Below are 13,861 nucleotides of genomic sequence, written 5' to 3'. Positions count from 1 at the left end.
TGCATGGACGTAGAATGTCCGGCATCAGCTCGCTTAACGCTTCCCTTCTTCACCTGTCCACACACCTCAGATTCACTCAGTTTCGCGAATGTCCAGCTCAAAGTTGGTACAATTTCTAGTCACAATGTTCGAAACTTTCTTGGATCTTACGGAGATCATACAATTTATGCTAAGATCCAGTCTTGAGAAAAGGCACCATAGCTTCACCCGTTTTTATCTCTAAACTCAGTTTCAAATGACTGGAATTGCAACGAATTTCATTTCCTTCCTTAGATCTTTTCACTTTCAGTTGACAGGAAAACTTCATACTGCAGGCACTGTCATCTACACAAATGAACCCCTCCTATCCTGTCCGACTCCATCCACTCTCCACCATATCCAAAGTTCTTTTGGTAGCCTCGTCCAAATCATCCTTCGGCAACCCAAGCAACTCATTGTCCAAACCTCTAGTGGACTCATAATCTCCATCTCCGTTCTGAAAGAAGATACGAGAATACATCTGCTTGGCAAGCCCAGTTCTGACTCCGCTCTTCATCTCCGCCTTCCCATTCTCGTAGCGCGTGATACTTGGCTCAGAATCAATCTCCCAATCCTTGTCAGTCGTTCCAGTGATCCTGTGAATACTATCCAGCATATCACGCTGGCTGACCTTGAAACTATCAATGTACAAAGCCTTGTTCTTCCACTTCGAGACAGTTGGCGACTTGTCGTTCTCATCCTCGGGAAGTTCTTTCAAGCTCAACAAACCGGCAAGAGCACTTCCGCATCGAAGCCAAGTACTGACATTGATGCGAGTCTTTCCATCGTCGAAGAATGTCACCTTTTTGTTCTTGACATCGAATCCAAACCATGGCGGAGGGCATGCCAAGCTCCATTCATACCAAAAGCCACAAACTAGTATGACATAAGAGCTGACGCCCAAGCTCTCGATCTCCTTGTATCGTGAATCCACGTCATAGATGCGATCTTTCATGAGACGCTCGTTGAAGACGTCGCTGCCATAAATGTTGGGCATGACATATGGCACACCTGCTTTTGCTGCAGCCTTCACCAACTTGGAGTGTGCATCTGGAGGGGCAGAGACCGACAGAGTGATAGCAAGGAATTGCTGTCCTTGAAGAGCAGCTACCAAGGTTTCTTCGTCGTCGTAATTGATTGGAGCTGCTTTGACGCCATTTGGAAGCACACTCTTCGACTCAGCTCGGACGAGAGCTGTCACTGTATGTTTTCCTGTTTTCAAGAGAGCTTCTGCGAAGTGACTTCCGATCCGGCCACCGATCTGGTCTTTGTTAGCTACAAGCTACATGAGATTTAATTTGACTTACTCCTACAATCGCAACTCTCTCAATGCGATTGACAAAGCCTGCAGGCTGATCCTTGGCATATTGTTGGGCCATGTTCAAACGGAGCTCGTTCTGCGTGAAAGAGAATGATGAGGAATGAATTGATGAAGCTTTGAATGGAACATCTCGATCCTTTATTATATAATAGTGAAGAGAGTATAGTCCGGAGTTAATGCTGGACTTAAGTTGACCATGGGACTTCTCCGAAAATGACGCTAACCTCGTTTCGCATTCATCGCAACCAAATTGGTTCAATCAGGACACTAATCCTCTGGCCTTCCCGACATAGGGTTTCGAGATAGTGGTTGTGAGGCTTTTGACGGGGATCGAGACAGACTGCGCCCGATTGTGTGACATTCGCAGAGCCGGACTAAAGACAAGATTACCAATGTACAGATACCTTGAATGAGAAGCAAGCTCTGGTCACGACTCCGATTCTTCTATCGTCCGATCATGGCTGTCAACTTTGACACTTGACATGATGTACGTAGATCAAGCAGGAGCAAAGGCCGAGTTCAACAGATGCGAAGCAGTCCCACAATTCGCTTAAAGCCATGGACATTAGGATCTTGAATCGAAAGCAGCAGGGGATCAAATGAAGCTGAGAACAAAATCAATCAAGGTATTGGCTTGATAACCCAGATTTTTGATGGTCCGTGAACAAAATCGCAAGAAGAAAGAGTGGGTAACTGAGACTAGAGTCTCTTTACAGTGATTCATCGCTATCTACAAATTGAACTGCAGAACTGTAATCGAATATCCTCTGGACAACACATCAGTGATAAACTTCCCGAACAAAGGAGATACTTACGGGACATCCCAAATCCAACTACCATCTGAAGCAGGCTTCGTCGAAGTGAGGTTCAGTGGCTGTGGAGTAATTGCGGTCGCATTGTTCTTGTAATTGAATCCATTTGGATCGGCATTCGTCATGATAGATCCATTGACCGATGTCCACTTAGATTCGATCGCAACGTTCAGAGGAACGGTTGTCGCATTAACATTTCTATCGTGATCAGCTCAATCAAAAGAAGAAATGCTGCAGACTTACATGACCTTCAAAAAGACGCTCTCACCACCATCTACGGACGACGCCCAGTACAATGGTCCAAAGTCTCCCTCGGAATTCGTCACTTCCACAGATTCTGTCCCACGATACTCATTAAACAGCTTCTGAAGGTAGTAGCTAACACTCAACACTGTATGTAAGGGATTGGCATCAAATGCAACCAGATTCGGTGTCCAGTTATACCAATTCCAGTTCTGTAAGCTTGGTGCATAGGAACTCAGCTTGACGACATTTGGATTCCTTTCCGCACCAAGTAAGTATACACCCTCTGCGATGGCCGAAAGAAGACGAGGATAGAAGATGTGAATGTCTGAAGGATCCGAGAAGTTGTCCACTTCGGAAGGAGTATCGATTTGGAACACAGAATATTCTCCAATGAAAACAGTGACGTTGGTGTTGTTGGTCGATTCCTGCCAGTTATCGTAAAAGTCGAATCCGTCGATGAAAAACGCAGGAGGCTCATAGTGATGCGTGTCCCACATGGCTCCCTCTGGAATGTCAATCGTGTAGTCCGCATTTTCGTTGTACGCCGTGCTGATGTAAATGATGTCTGGATACGCAGCTTTCAATCCATCGTAGAGATACTTGAATCGGAATGGGTAATTCTGGCCGAACCAATCTTCGTTGCCAATCTCGACATATTTGATATTGAAGGGTTCTGGGTGGCCATATTCTGCACGCTTTCCGCCCCAGTAAGTGTCTGTCAAGCCCATGCAGAACTCAAGTTCGTCCAGGGCTTCCTTCAGCAGTGGGTACAGGGCGGCATCGGACGAGGGGTATTCATTAGCATCGCCTTCATCAGAATCTCCAAGAGAATAACCACTGTAAATGGCAAGGACATTCTCCATCTCCATTGATTCGGTCCATTCGAGAAATTCCATCAAGCCAAGGCCGTTGGTATTGTAATATTCTAGGCAAATCAGCAATGTTCCTTAACTGTCAGAACAACTCACCCCAATTTCCTGGTCTTGGCCATCTATCCTCAAGAGGTCCAATCGTCTCCCACCACTTCCACCTTGTTTGAAACGAGAAGCCCTCAATATTGTTTCCACCTGGCCATCTCAGAAACTTTGGCTTCAAGTCGTAGATGTTCTGAGCCAAGTCCTTTCGCAAACCATTCTGGTAGCCCTTGAATGTTTCTCCAAACAAACTGATCTGGTCAAAGTAGTATGTCTGACCTGCTGCAGCTGCAGGATCGAACGTGATGGCGAGAGTATTATTGGAATCTGGAGCAGAGACATTGCTGACAAGCTCTGTAGAGATGAAAGTGTAGTTCACGACGTTCCAAGATTGTGCTGGGATCACTGTCGATGCAAAGATTTCTCCAGTAGTGTTCGACTGCAAAGAAATGGTGATGGCAGTCGCCAAGTTGGCCTGATTCTTAAATTGATCTGGGTAGACGAAGAAAGAGACGTTGTATGTCTGTGGTGTGACGGGAATGCCCCACCAGCCTAGGTTGGCGAACCCAACAGGCTCTGAGCCCGGAGTCGTAGGTATATCCACTGCGAGCACGGTCCGGTGCGAATATGTCAATGGGTGGAAGGCATCGAGGCGAATTTGTGTTCCTCCTAGTGGTTTGTAACCCGTGATGACAGGACCTGAAGCGTCAGTACGGCTCAAGAATTCGGGAGTTCACCAACCTGTTGCTTCACAAGTGTTTTCCTGGTATGTGATGCTTGGTCCTGTAAAGCCCGGAATTGTTCCCCATCCAATATTTGACCCATCGAAGGCTCTGTTGGTCAGCAACTCTCCATAAAGACCACCATCACCAGAATGGTTGATATCCTCAAACATCCAGCCATAGAGATCGGGAGCTGTGGCATTTCGGACCCCAGTCTTCGTGAGAATATCGAGAGATACCGCACTTGAGTTGCCGTAAGCTCGGGGGACATTCTCAGCCCTGGGATACTTGGGACCCGCTGATACAGCCTGAGAACAGATGGCAGCAGCCAAGCATATACGTGAGAAAACAGACATGGTGACACAGTGCTGGAAGCAAGCTCAACACAAGGAAATGGAAGAAAGGCATACTTATACCTCCGATCATGACTCCGTCACTCCATGGACGGTCACGGAAAAATGTATCCTGCCCCAGATCGATGTGTGCGGAGAGGAGTGTCTGACGGCAAAACAAGCATCTTTCTTCGTGATGGCATCGTGAAGATCAGCTTCCAATTGTATGCGCCCCAATCATCAGTTGATGTAGTGGGTGGGCCTGCATTGGCGAGGTGGGGTAGCGCCTCTGCGGGGAATTATGGTTTATCCGCGCCTCTCCAGTCCCGAGTCCGATTCCAACTTGAAAATGTTCAGGTACCACGACCACGGAGAATGGCTGGGCTCCATCAAAATGCTGGTAGCAAGGAGTTAAAGACGTGAGAGTCGCAGGTATGCTCTTCATCGCAGTTCTCCCCATTGTCGTTGACTCTTCTGATCTTTCTTGTCGCAGAATCCAGTCTCGAAAACCCCGAAATCTTCGTAGGCTCCTCGACTGGCCCAGCCATCTTTCCCCCAGCGGATGAAAACCACAAAACATCGAGTCCAGATTGATCGTACTTTGCAGCCGCAGACTACTCAATCGAACAAAATCGCAGAGCGGATAAAGAGGTGGTGTATTGAGATCTGGGCCATATCTCCTGTCGAAGATGTCTGCTGCTGGGTGACGTGGGAGTCCATGAAACCCTAGGAAGTCAAGGCGGTGATGTGTAGTGTTCACAGCCTGCCTTCTTTCTCGATAACTTCTGGTTGAGACCCGAAGTTTGGGAAGTTCTATTCTTTCCAGCACGAGAATAGGGTCCTTTCGTTGAATCCTCCTATGCGAGCTTCACAGACCTCTTTAAATTTCCCACGATTTCTCGAACACCCGGCTCCAAGTTGGACATTCATACAGAGGCGGACTTACGTCAAGCCAGATGTTGATAGGGACATCAATTGGACACCAATGTTGGCCATCCCAAGTGGCATGTAGCCTAGCTGATGGAATGGACATGCAGTCCTTGTCCATACTACCAACCGAGATGGTTGCGGTACAACTCCTTCTCACAAACATCTCAGCGCTCTATATCATTGAGTACTTTATGGAAATGCACGCAGTATCCAGAAGTCCCTTTTCGTCTCCTCTCATCACATGCTTCTCCATGACCAGATTCCTCGGCAGACAAGGTACTTCCCCAGATTTCCCCGCCCCAACCAACACGCTGATCATTCATGTTCCTTGCAGGATCCCGGACTTCATCCGCCATCCAATTCTTTACACTTTCTTTAATCCAATTTGAGGTTCCTCCGATGCGCTTTTCATCCAATCGCAGAAGGTTTCGGCTGCTCTTGCTTCTGCACAAGTCCCGTGAAGAGGACTTGGTCGGCGATTTTCACGAGGGCATCGTCTTCACGAGGAGAAGGCTTCCATGTCGTCATGCGGGGTCGATGACTTGATATTCCTCGAGACCACAAATGTTATGCTCGCAAAGGCGGACCCTGGCAAGTGGTTATGATCTCCACGATGTGTCCTGGTTTTGGAGCAGTATTTATATCAGGCTCTTGCCTCGCTGTACTCTAGCTCTATCTCAGGACTTGTGTAATTTCCTACAACGTTGAGTACACTAGCCTCCACCGAGAGCCTCAACTCAAAATTATCGTTATCAGGACACTCACCATGCATTTCTCAATGCTCCCAACGATTCTGTTGGCTTTTGCTGCAACACAAGTCCTTGCAGATGGTGCCGCCATCGTTTCTGCCATCGACACTATTTCAAGCGCCACCACAACCCTCAACGATACTGTAACCGCCTTTCCATCAAACCCACTCCTGGCGCTAGGCGATGTCCTCCCTCTACTTACCGATTCCACCGCTCTCCTCAACGACATCAACTCAGCGACAAACACCGCTAAGAGCTCGGCAAACCTCTCAACCGCAGAAGCATTCAATGTTGCTGTAGCGACTCTTTCCTTGCAATCCACGGTCGAGAGCGTGCTAGACAATATTGTCAGCGCAAAATCAAGATTTGACAAGTTGTTGATTGTTAGTCCGGTAGTGTTACTGAATCTGAAGTTGGAAAAGCAGGCCACGGATAACTTCGCTGCGGCTGTTGTTAGCAAGGTGCCGGCGGCGTTGCAGAGCACGGCAGAGAGTTTGATCACGCCGATTGATAATGCATTTACGGCAGCGATCAGTGATTATGAGTAGTTGGGGCTATTCAGTCAAAGGGTGGAGGAGATGTACTTTCACTGAATTGAAGATAGGGTGCTAGATGGAATTCTTGGAGCCTTGGGAGCAGCTGCGGTCCATTCCAGGTACAGCACATGATTATACGTATGGAATTGGAGTGAAATGCGGCTTGAAATGATGTTCATAATCGCTCTGAATTTCATAATTTGCCTTCAGTCTTGAAGATATGTCTTGCAGCTGATTCAAATACAACAAGTACCATCTCGAACTTGACTGGGAAGCCTGTTCCTGGCGTCTTTTGTGCTGAAGAATTAATCGAAGTTTGTTCTATAGAACTACGCAGGAAGCAGGAATAAATACAGCAGATGTTGCAAGAGAGGGTGTAAACTGTCTATATGTTCAAACATAGAAGTACTGAAATGCCATTTGAATTGTCAATCAGACATTATGCATACATCCAGGAAAGGCGGTCGCGAAACGACGAGGACTGTTGTGCCTCTCAATGCAGGGTCCAGGCGAGTAGCCATTAAAATGTGTATTATAAGCTTCCAAAGAGGAATGTGAGGTTGCGGTCGTTCTGTGGTTAGTGCTGCCAAGCTTTCGGAGTTGCAAACACCTAACATTCAGCCTTCTGTTCCTACATCAACACCAAGAATGAAGACGCCATGGTATCAACATATCCCCGCTCTTTAATTCCATTGAATTCGACAACAGCTGACGTGAACTGATTAGACCTCTGACGGCTCAATTGTTCGGGTCGAAACTACCAGCGTTGGCAGAGTAGAGCCTCCTGCATTGACAAGCAAACCCCCTGAGCGCGATGCGTGGGATCCCACGAACCACAAGACTGGGCATTGAATCGCCCCTCGGCGCCCCCGATGTGCAGCTCGATTCAATATACATGCAAAGAAAGGAACGGGCATGGTTCTGAGCGAAACCGAAGAACAGCTTCCCAAGGAGACGAGCTGCTGCTATCTTCTGGAAGGACTCAACACCCAGCAACCTGAAGGAAACATGCAGAAGGCTTGCAGGGCTGTAGTATCGCATATGGGCAAGTGCTCAAATACAGGGACTTTTCCCATCCATCTTCGACTGCATCGATTCAATTTTTCACTCAATAAATGCGCCGCAAGTCTGCTTTCGCTACTGTTTCCTGAATGTACAAATCAGCTCCGGACAATTGTCTTATTCCATTCTACAATTTCTGTCGGCCGTCGGTCAAGAAGGGTTTATGTACGGCACAGTGCGGCGCGATTACGAAAACCTCAGTCATAATCTCTTTTATTGCACCAAGACGCCGCGCCGCAGAAGATGGGAAAGTCGCATGAACTCCGTCGCCGTCGAGCAGCACCACATGGCAACTTCTACTGTACCCGAGTAGCCACCACGTTGTACCACCGTCTACCACCCTCAAACGGCATCCCGCAGTGCTACGGACGTACAGCTGGAATCGGCTTGGCTGGACCTGGTTTGCTACCACATTCTCTATGCGGCTAGCCGAACCAGGCATGCTTCAAGCCTCGGTGAGATCATCACCACTACCACCACCATCACCATTATTTCATAGCTCTCGCTTACCCCTCATTTTTCTCTCCAAGTGGAGATAAACTGATGTCGACCTCACAGGGAAATTTGGACGGGGCAACCCCTTCCCGATTGCGATTACGTTGGGTACCTGCATATCTGACTTAAAGGTGACGACAATCCCCGTAAGTATTGAAGCTGCTTTCCACTTGTCCACCATCAATTCCAGCTCCAGCTCCTACGTTTGCGAGTCCTGGGCCACAAAAGTTGAGAGATCAATCACTCAACTGTACTCTTTTCCTCTTCTATCTTGTTCATTTATTTATTTTCTGCGACGAGTTTGCAACCATGCATTTCCAATTAATTCCTTCCTGCTTTGCAATTGCATCTCTTTGTGGCGCGGCCATCGCGAGCTCGCAACTTCCTACAGTCGACCTTGGATATGCGATCTATCAAGCAACTATCAACGTGAGCTTCTATTCTCACGATTCAAGCCCCAATGGTTCCTAACAGATCAAGAATTCGGCAACTCCATATTACAACTTCTCCAATATTCGATATGGGCAGCCTCCAGTTGGTGCCCTGCGCTTCGCGCCCCCTCTCCCACCAGTAGGCCGCAACGCAACCATCAATACTGGTCAAACTGGCGTTATACCTGCACAAGCAAATCCAGGTGGGTTTCGATCCTTCGGAAGTCCTGCTCCTCTGACATTTTGAAGCCTGGGAAGTGATCGCTGAGCTTTTTCTCGATGCTTATTTGACGGGCCAGAACATCTCCGAGTTCACAAATGAAACTTCGGCCCTTGCTCTCCTGTCAAATTTAACTGCGCCAGCACCAGATCCTAGCGTCTCGGAAGACTGCCTCTTTCTCGATGTTATCGTGCCAGAAAAGATATTCAATGGAAGTTCGAGCGTGGGAAAGACTGTCAAAGCAGGTGCTCCTGTACTTGTTTGGATATATGGTGGTGGTTACACAGAAGGATCTAAGCTTTCTGCTGGTGATCCTGCCAGTCTGGTTGCCAGAAGCCAGCTCGATGGATCTGAGGGGGTCATTTTCGTTGCAATGAACTACCGTCTTGGTCTTTTCGTGAGTTTTTCACCTGTTTCGGAGATTCTATCTAACATTCCTAGGGCTGGCTTTCTGGGAACAGTGAGGTGACTGACAATGTCGGTCTTCTCGATCAAAGATTAGCTCTTGAATGGGTCCAGAGTAACATCCATCTATTTGGAGGCGACCCATCTCGAGTAACCGTCATGGGAGAATCAGCTGGAGGTGGATCTATCATGCATCACAGTACGTCAGACTCTGCCCTTGGTTTTCATTTCACTGGGAGCTTAGCCCCTTGGATAAGCTGCTCGGCTTCCAATCTTAGTCAGAAGGGTATTCTGATTTCTCAATAGTCACTTCATATGGAGGCAAAGGTCCTGCGCCCCCTTTCCAACAAGCAATTCCTCAGAGTCCTGCTTTCCAAATAATGGTCCCAGAGCAGAGCAAAGCAATTTTCTCCCAAGTTCTTGGTAACGCTTCGATCGTTGCAGGCAAGACAATCTCTTGCGCCGAAGATCTTCGAGCCCTTCCTTTTGAAGTGCTTGCTGCTGTGAACACTCTCATGGTTGGGAACTCGATGTATGGCACCTTCACCTTCGGACCGGTCGTTGATCCATCTCCAAATTCCTACGTTCCAGACTTACCCTTACGTCTTGTTGCTGAAGACAAATTCCACAACGTCAGCTTAATGGTTGGACACAATTCAGATGAGGGCCTTCTGTTCACACCCCCATTCGTCCAGACTCAAGCCGAATTCGTTGACGAATTTGCAACACTGTTCCCCACCGCCAATGCTTCAACAATCTCATACCTCACTGAGACATTGTATCCTCCTGTGTACGACGGAACTTACGGATATACCGACGCAATTGGTCGAACCTCATTGGCCATATCCGATTTCTTAGTTGGATGTAATGCACATTACTTGGCTTCCATGCTCTCACCGAGCTACGCATACCTATTCGCGGTTCCACCAGCTCTACATGGTGAGGATGTCCCGTACACATTCTTCAATGGAGACACGAGTACTTCGGATGATGGCTTGCCTGTAAGCAGTGAGGTTGCGACGGCTTTTCAGAGGTACTTGACGACGTTCGCAATGACTGGGACCCCAGTGTCGGAAGGGTTTCAGACATTTTCCAGGTATGGCCAAAATGATACGGTGACGGAGATCAATCTCGTGGATTTCGGGAGTCATATCAAAGACCCAGCTGCCAGATCTGTTTGTCAATTCTGGGCTACGGCACCTTATTACGTTGCTGGCTCGTCTTAGAGGATGAGTTCGTTTTCTGGTAGTTGCTGGCAGATAGAGGGATGAGCAATGATTGCCACATCTCGGCCAGACCCTAATTATAATCAAACGAAGTAACGATGATAATTTGTAGTCATAATGTAGACTCAAGATCATTCGGAAAACGTTTCTTCTTGTACAGCTACTGATTCATAAATCTACAAATTCGCTGAAGTCTCAGCATGAAGGAAAGGCAAAAGGGTATCGCTGCCCACATATCAAAGTCCAGTTCATCATCCCCAACGCCATCAAACAGGCCATTCAGTCTCCCCAATCGTCCCAAGAACTCTACAAATAAACAATCAAGTGATCCCGCAACTCCACACTACCTCAAGAAGCAGAATTGTACGGGTTTAGTGCACCTTCCAACGAATCCTCGAAATCCGGCGCTAAGCCAGTCCCCATCAAATCAAAGAACTGCTCATCCGACCTAGCCTCAATCCATTCCTTCATCCGCCTAGTCTCAGCATCCACCATCGCCTTCCTCAAACCTTCCAAGAAGGAGTACTTATCCTCTTCAAAGACCAGCATACAATAAATCTCATTGATGCGAATCATCTCTAGCGTAGCCTCGAAGTAGGCGTGACTGCATGGCCAAGGATACGTGGGGTGGTAGATGTTGGAGAGGTAGTCGAAAGCCAGGCGGAGGGTGGAGATGGTTCTGTATCGACGGGGTGTGATTGATTTCCACTTTTGCTCAACCTTTTCGATTCCTGCAATGATATTCTTGGCGCGAACATCGTGGTAGAGGCTTCGGTGCCATCTCATCTTGTTCTCGTTTTCTGGATCAAGAGAAGCGTATGAGTTGATCTCGCCACGAGTGTTTGATGCTGAGCGGTAGATATTTTCCATAACCTGAAAGATTAGCGTTCATTTCCATACAGGGTAGAGAGTACTTACAGCGTATGCATCGACAGCTTGGGTGGGATTATGTTGGTTGATGGGATAGTCGGTTGCACCTTTGATGTAACCTTCTCGAATCATATCTTCAACGCCGAAGGTGACCATTGTCTCAGTGATGGAGCGTAGAACTCGGTTCGCATCGAGGTAGGTAGTAAAAGGACAAGCCTTATGTATGGTCAGCTTTGATCCACTCATCACTCGAGTTTCTTGTCCACAAACCTTGATCTCAACCAAGAATCGCATTATCTGCTCGTTGTCCAAGTTCATAACCATCGTAGCAGTTGAACTCGCCAGCTGCATTTTCGTCTCAAACTTGTATCGCTCCTCTGGATCTTGGATGTCCCGAGATGTAAGACCGACGGGAAGCTTCCTGAGTTTGATTCCTGCGAGTGGATCTTCCGCGATGGTGGCATTGTCTTCCATTTCAGGGGAACCGCGACTCTCATCCATAGCATCAGGAGAATCTCTTTCATGCTGCACGAGCTGCGAACCAGGATACCATGGATAGACGGCAGAAACCTCGCCGGCATTGAGGTCACGCCAAAGGACATGGAGCTTTGCTTCCCGATGAGGTTGTCTTCTTGATGGAGTTGGAGATTCAGGCTCGATATCATCTTCAAGATCAATCTCGGATTCGAATTGAGCTTCAGCTTCCGTAACAGGTTCCGAGTCGGGCTTCGGGTCTTTTGGTGCGAGGTTGAGTTTGATGGTCACTCTCTGCGAACTCTTGTCAACTATGGATCTTGTCTCGAAAGATCGAACTTACTGTCTTAGAAGGACGAGGAGTAGGAGTCGAGGAGTCCATTATGCTTTCAGGTGAGCTCAGGCCGAGCCTTCGAAGTTGACGAGCAAGGGTAGCAAAGAAGATGTTTGTTTACACCGTATGTAAACGGAGTCAAGACAGGCAGTTTTGAGAAGAACTGTGCAATTGAAAGCCTCCAAGCCTTGGGAGAGCTAGAGAAGAAGAGAAGATTGTGTTGTTGGTTGGTGAGAAGAGGTAGAAGGTGCGAGATCGAAATTTCATTTGAAGTTGTTCCAAGGTCAAGGATACCTGAGCATTCACGTGAACTAAATCTCGAAAGTCCGAGACTAGGACAGACAATACTCCATTCAAAGAAGGGAGCGAGAAGTGTGCTACCGAGTAAAGGACTATGGCCTAAGGATTTGACTGTGACAATAAAAGAGGCCATAACGAATCATCAGCTTTCGCTCCATAAGATAAGTCTTCTGGTACACAACATTATGAGTACGATTATGCTGTAGGTCGAGTATCACCAAGTAGGTAATTTTCAGCACTTCAATCTAGAGTGCACAAGCATCTTCATGATATTAGAAGTGGGAGCGTTATGGTGATTGGATTACCTTCAGCTCAAAAGCCTAGCTCTCCAAGCATCCATGGGTACAAAGAAGCGAGCTGAGAATATGCTCGACGCCAATCAATGCAAATTGACAGTTTCAAAGCAGTTGTACATGGTTCAGGCAATCATACATACATTTACCAGTCCTCCTCATGCTCATCTTTCTCATCATCGTTTCCTAGATGCTCCTCAAAAACCTCGTCTCCCAAGTCCTCTCCCCCATCCCACGTCTGCAGGAGCTTTTCGTAATCCGCCATATATCCTTGAAGCTTCCAGAGTTGCATCTGCAATTCCACAGTCATCTTTTTATGCTTCAAAGCAACCACATCACGACCAAATATCCCGCTTCCAACATTCCTCAATTCGATCAACTTCTCCTCTCCGATAATATTTCTCAAGTTGTACACAGGCACCTTCCTCCGTTTCTTCTTCTCCCCACCTTTCAAGCCGCCCTCCATACCAAGATCCAAGGTTGCAAAGTCTGTAGGCGGATTAATTGGTTCATCCCCAATCCCGCCAGTCCAAAGAAAAGCTGCAACTGACGGTTTGCTTGCGGCATCTTCCCAATCGGCACAGCCAACCAAATAACCTCTCTTTAGACTGGCCAAGTCCACCAAATGCTCGACACAACGACGTCGCATGAGTTCGAGCACAAAGTCTTCCATATCTGGTCTCCATCTAGATGCCATGACCATCTTCATCGCCGGTTTCACGTCTCTCAGTCCTTGGGGTACCAGTCTATGATGTGCGCGCTTGTTTGATCCAGATCGGCTTGTGAAGTAGCCTCCAGTAGGATTTTGCATGGAGGACAGTGCTTTCCTATAATTAAGGGTATAGCTGGTTATTCCTTCTATCATTTTCGGCCTTTCCTCTGTCTTTTCCTTTGTATGTTTGCGAGATAAGCTCGCTGGTAGGAAGTATGGTACGCCTGTTATGGGATGCGATAGTATCTTGTAATCCTGGAGAAAATACTTTGGTACATTAACATCTGTCAAGCGGCATCTTCGCATGGGTGTACTGAGTGCCAAAGCATATGGATTTTTGGCAAGGTCTTGTTGAAAAGGAGTCAGGACGCCCGAAGGAGGTTGTTTTGGGATGCGGCGCTTTGCTTTTGCTTGCTGGAAGGTCGGATCCATGAGTGGGGATACTGGGAAGGTCGGAAG

General features: G+C 47.6%; 6 protein-coding genes across 6 annotated transcripts; 2 read left to right on the top strand and 4 right to left on the bottom strand.

Moving 5' to 3' along the window:
- Positions 1–291: 291 nt before the first annotated feature.
- LY89DRAFT_655867 (putative oxidoreductase CipA) lies at positions 292–1,397 on the bottom strand (the record flags this gene model as incomplete). Its single annotated transcript, XM_018212361.1, has 2 exons — positions 292–1,279; positions 1,326–1,397. 2 exons carry the CDS (start codon positions 1,395–1,397, stop codon positions 344–346), a joined length of 1,008 nt encoding a protein of 335 aa, XP_018065345.1. The 3' UTR covers positions 292–343.
- A 648-nt stretch (positions 1,398–2,045) lies between these two features.
- LY89DRAFT_655864 (glycoside hydrolase) lies at positions 2,046–4,478 on the bottom strand. Its single transcript, XM_018212360.1, has 5 exons — positions 4,053–4,478; positions 3,366–4,010; positions 2,395–3,322; positions 2,155–2,349; positions 2,046–2,106 (listed from the first exon to the last, which is right to left on the bottom strand). The coding sequence occupies exons 1-5, from the start codon at positions 4,387–4,389 to the stop codon at positions 2,070–2,072; spliced, it is 2,142 nt and encodes a 713-aa protein (XP_018065344.1). The 5' UTR covers positions 4,390–4,478; the 3' UTR covers positions 2,046–2,069.
- Positions 4,479–6,073: 1,595 nt separating this feature from the next.
- LY89DRAFT_595743 (uncharacterized protein) lies at positions 6,074–6,592 on the top strand (the record flags this gene model as incomplete). The annotated part of the gene is made up of 1 exon (XM_018209881.1): positions 6,074–6,592. The coding sequence occupies one exon, from the start codon at positions 6,074–6,076 to the stop codon at positions 6,590–6,592; it is 519 nt and encodes a 172-aa protein (XP_018065343.1).
- Positions 6,593–8,446: 1,854 nt separating this feature from the next.
- Positions 8,447–10,419, top strand: LY89DRAFT_700758 (prolyl oligopeptidase-like protein; the record flags this gene model as incomplete). Its single annotated transcript, XM_018217143.1, has 5 exons — positions 8,447–8,566; positions 8,666–8,771; positions 8,818–9,185; positions 9,230–9,413; positions 9,500–10,419. 5 exons carry the CDS (start codon positions 8,447–8,449, stop codon positions 10,417–10,419), a joined length of 1,698 nt encoding a protein of 565 aa, XP_018065342.1.
- A 348-nt stretch (positions 10,420–10,767) lies between these two features.
- Positions 10,768–12,145, bottom strand: LY89DRAFT_739952 (uncharacterized protein; the record flags this gene model as incomplete). Its single annotated transcript, XM_018220535.1, has 4 exons — positions 10,768–11,292; positions 11,338–11,505; positions 11,560–12,057; positions 12,107–12,145. 4 exons carry the CDS (start codon positions 12,143–12,145, stop codon positions 10,768–10,770), a joined length of 1,230 nt encoding a protein of 409 aa, XP_018065341.1.
- Positions 12,146–12,835: 690 nt separating this feature from the next.
- Positions 12,836–13,834, bottom strand: LY89DRAFT_595519 (uncharacterized protein; the record flags this gene model as incomplete). Its single annotated transcript, XM_018209864.1, has 1 exon — positions 12,836–13,834. One exon carries the CDS (start codon positions 13,832–13,834, stop codon positions 12,836–12,838), a length of 999 nt encoding a protein of 332 aa, XP_018065340.1.
- Positions 13,835–13,861: the final 27 nt, after the last annotated feature.

Source organism: Mollisia scopiformis, assembly GCF_001500285.1.
Source record: "Mollisia scopiformis unplaced genomic scaffold LY89scaffold_25, whole genome shotgun sequence".
In the NCBI taxonomy this organism is placed as follows: Eukaryota; Fungi; Ascomycota; class Leotiomycetes; order Helotiales; family Mollisiaceae; genus Mollisia; species Mollisia scopiformis.
Note: the sequence above shows the minus strand (reverse complement) of the source record. Positions and strands in the feature narration are given on the sequence as shown.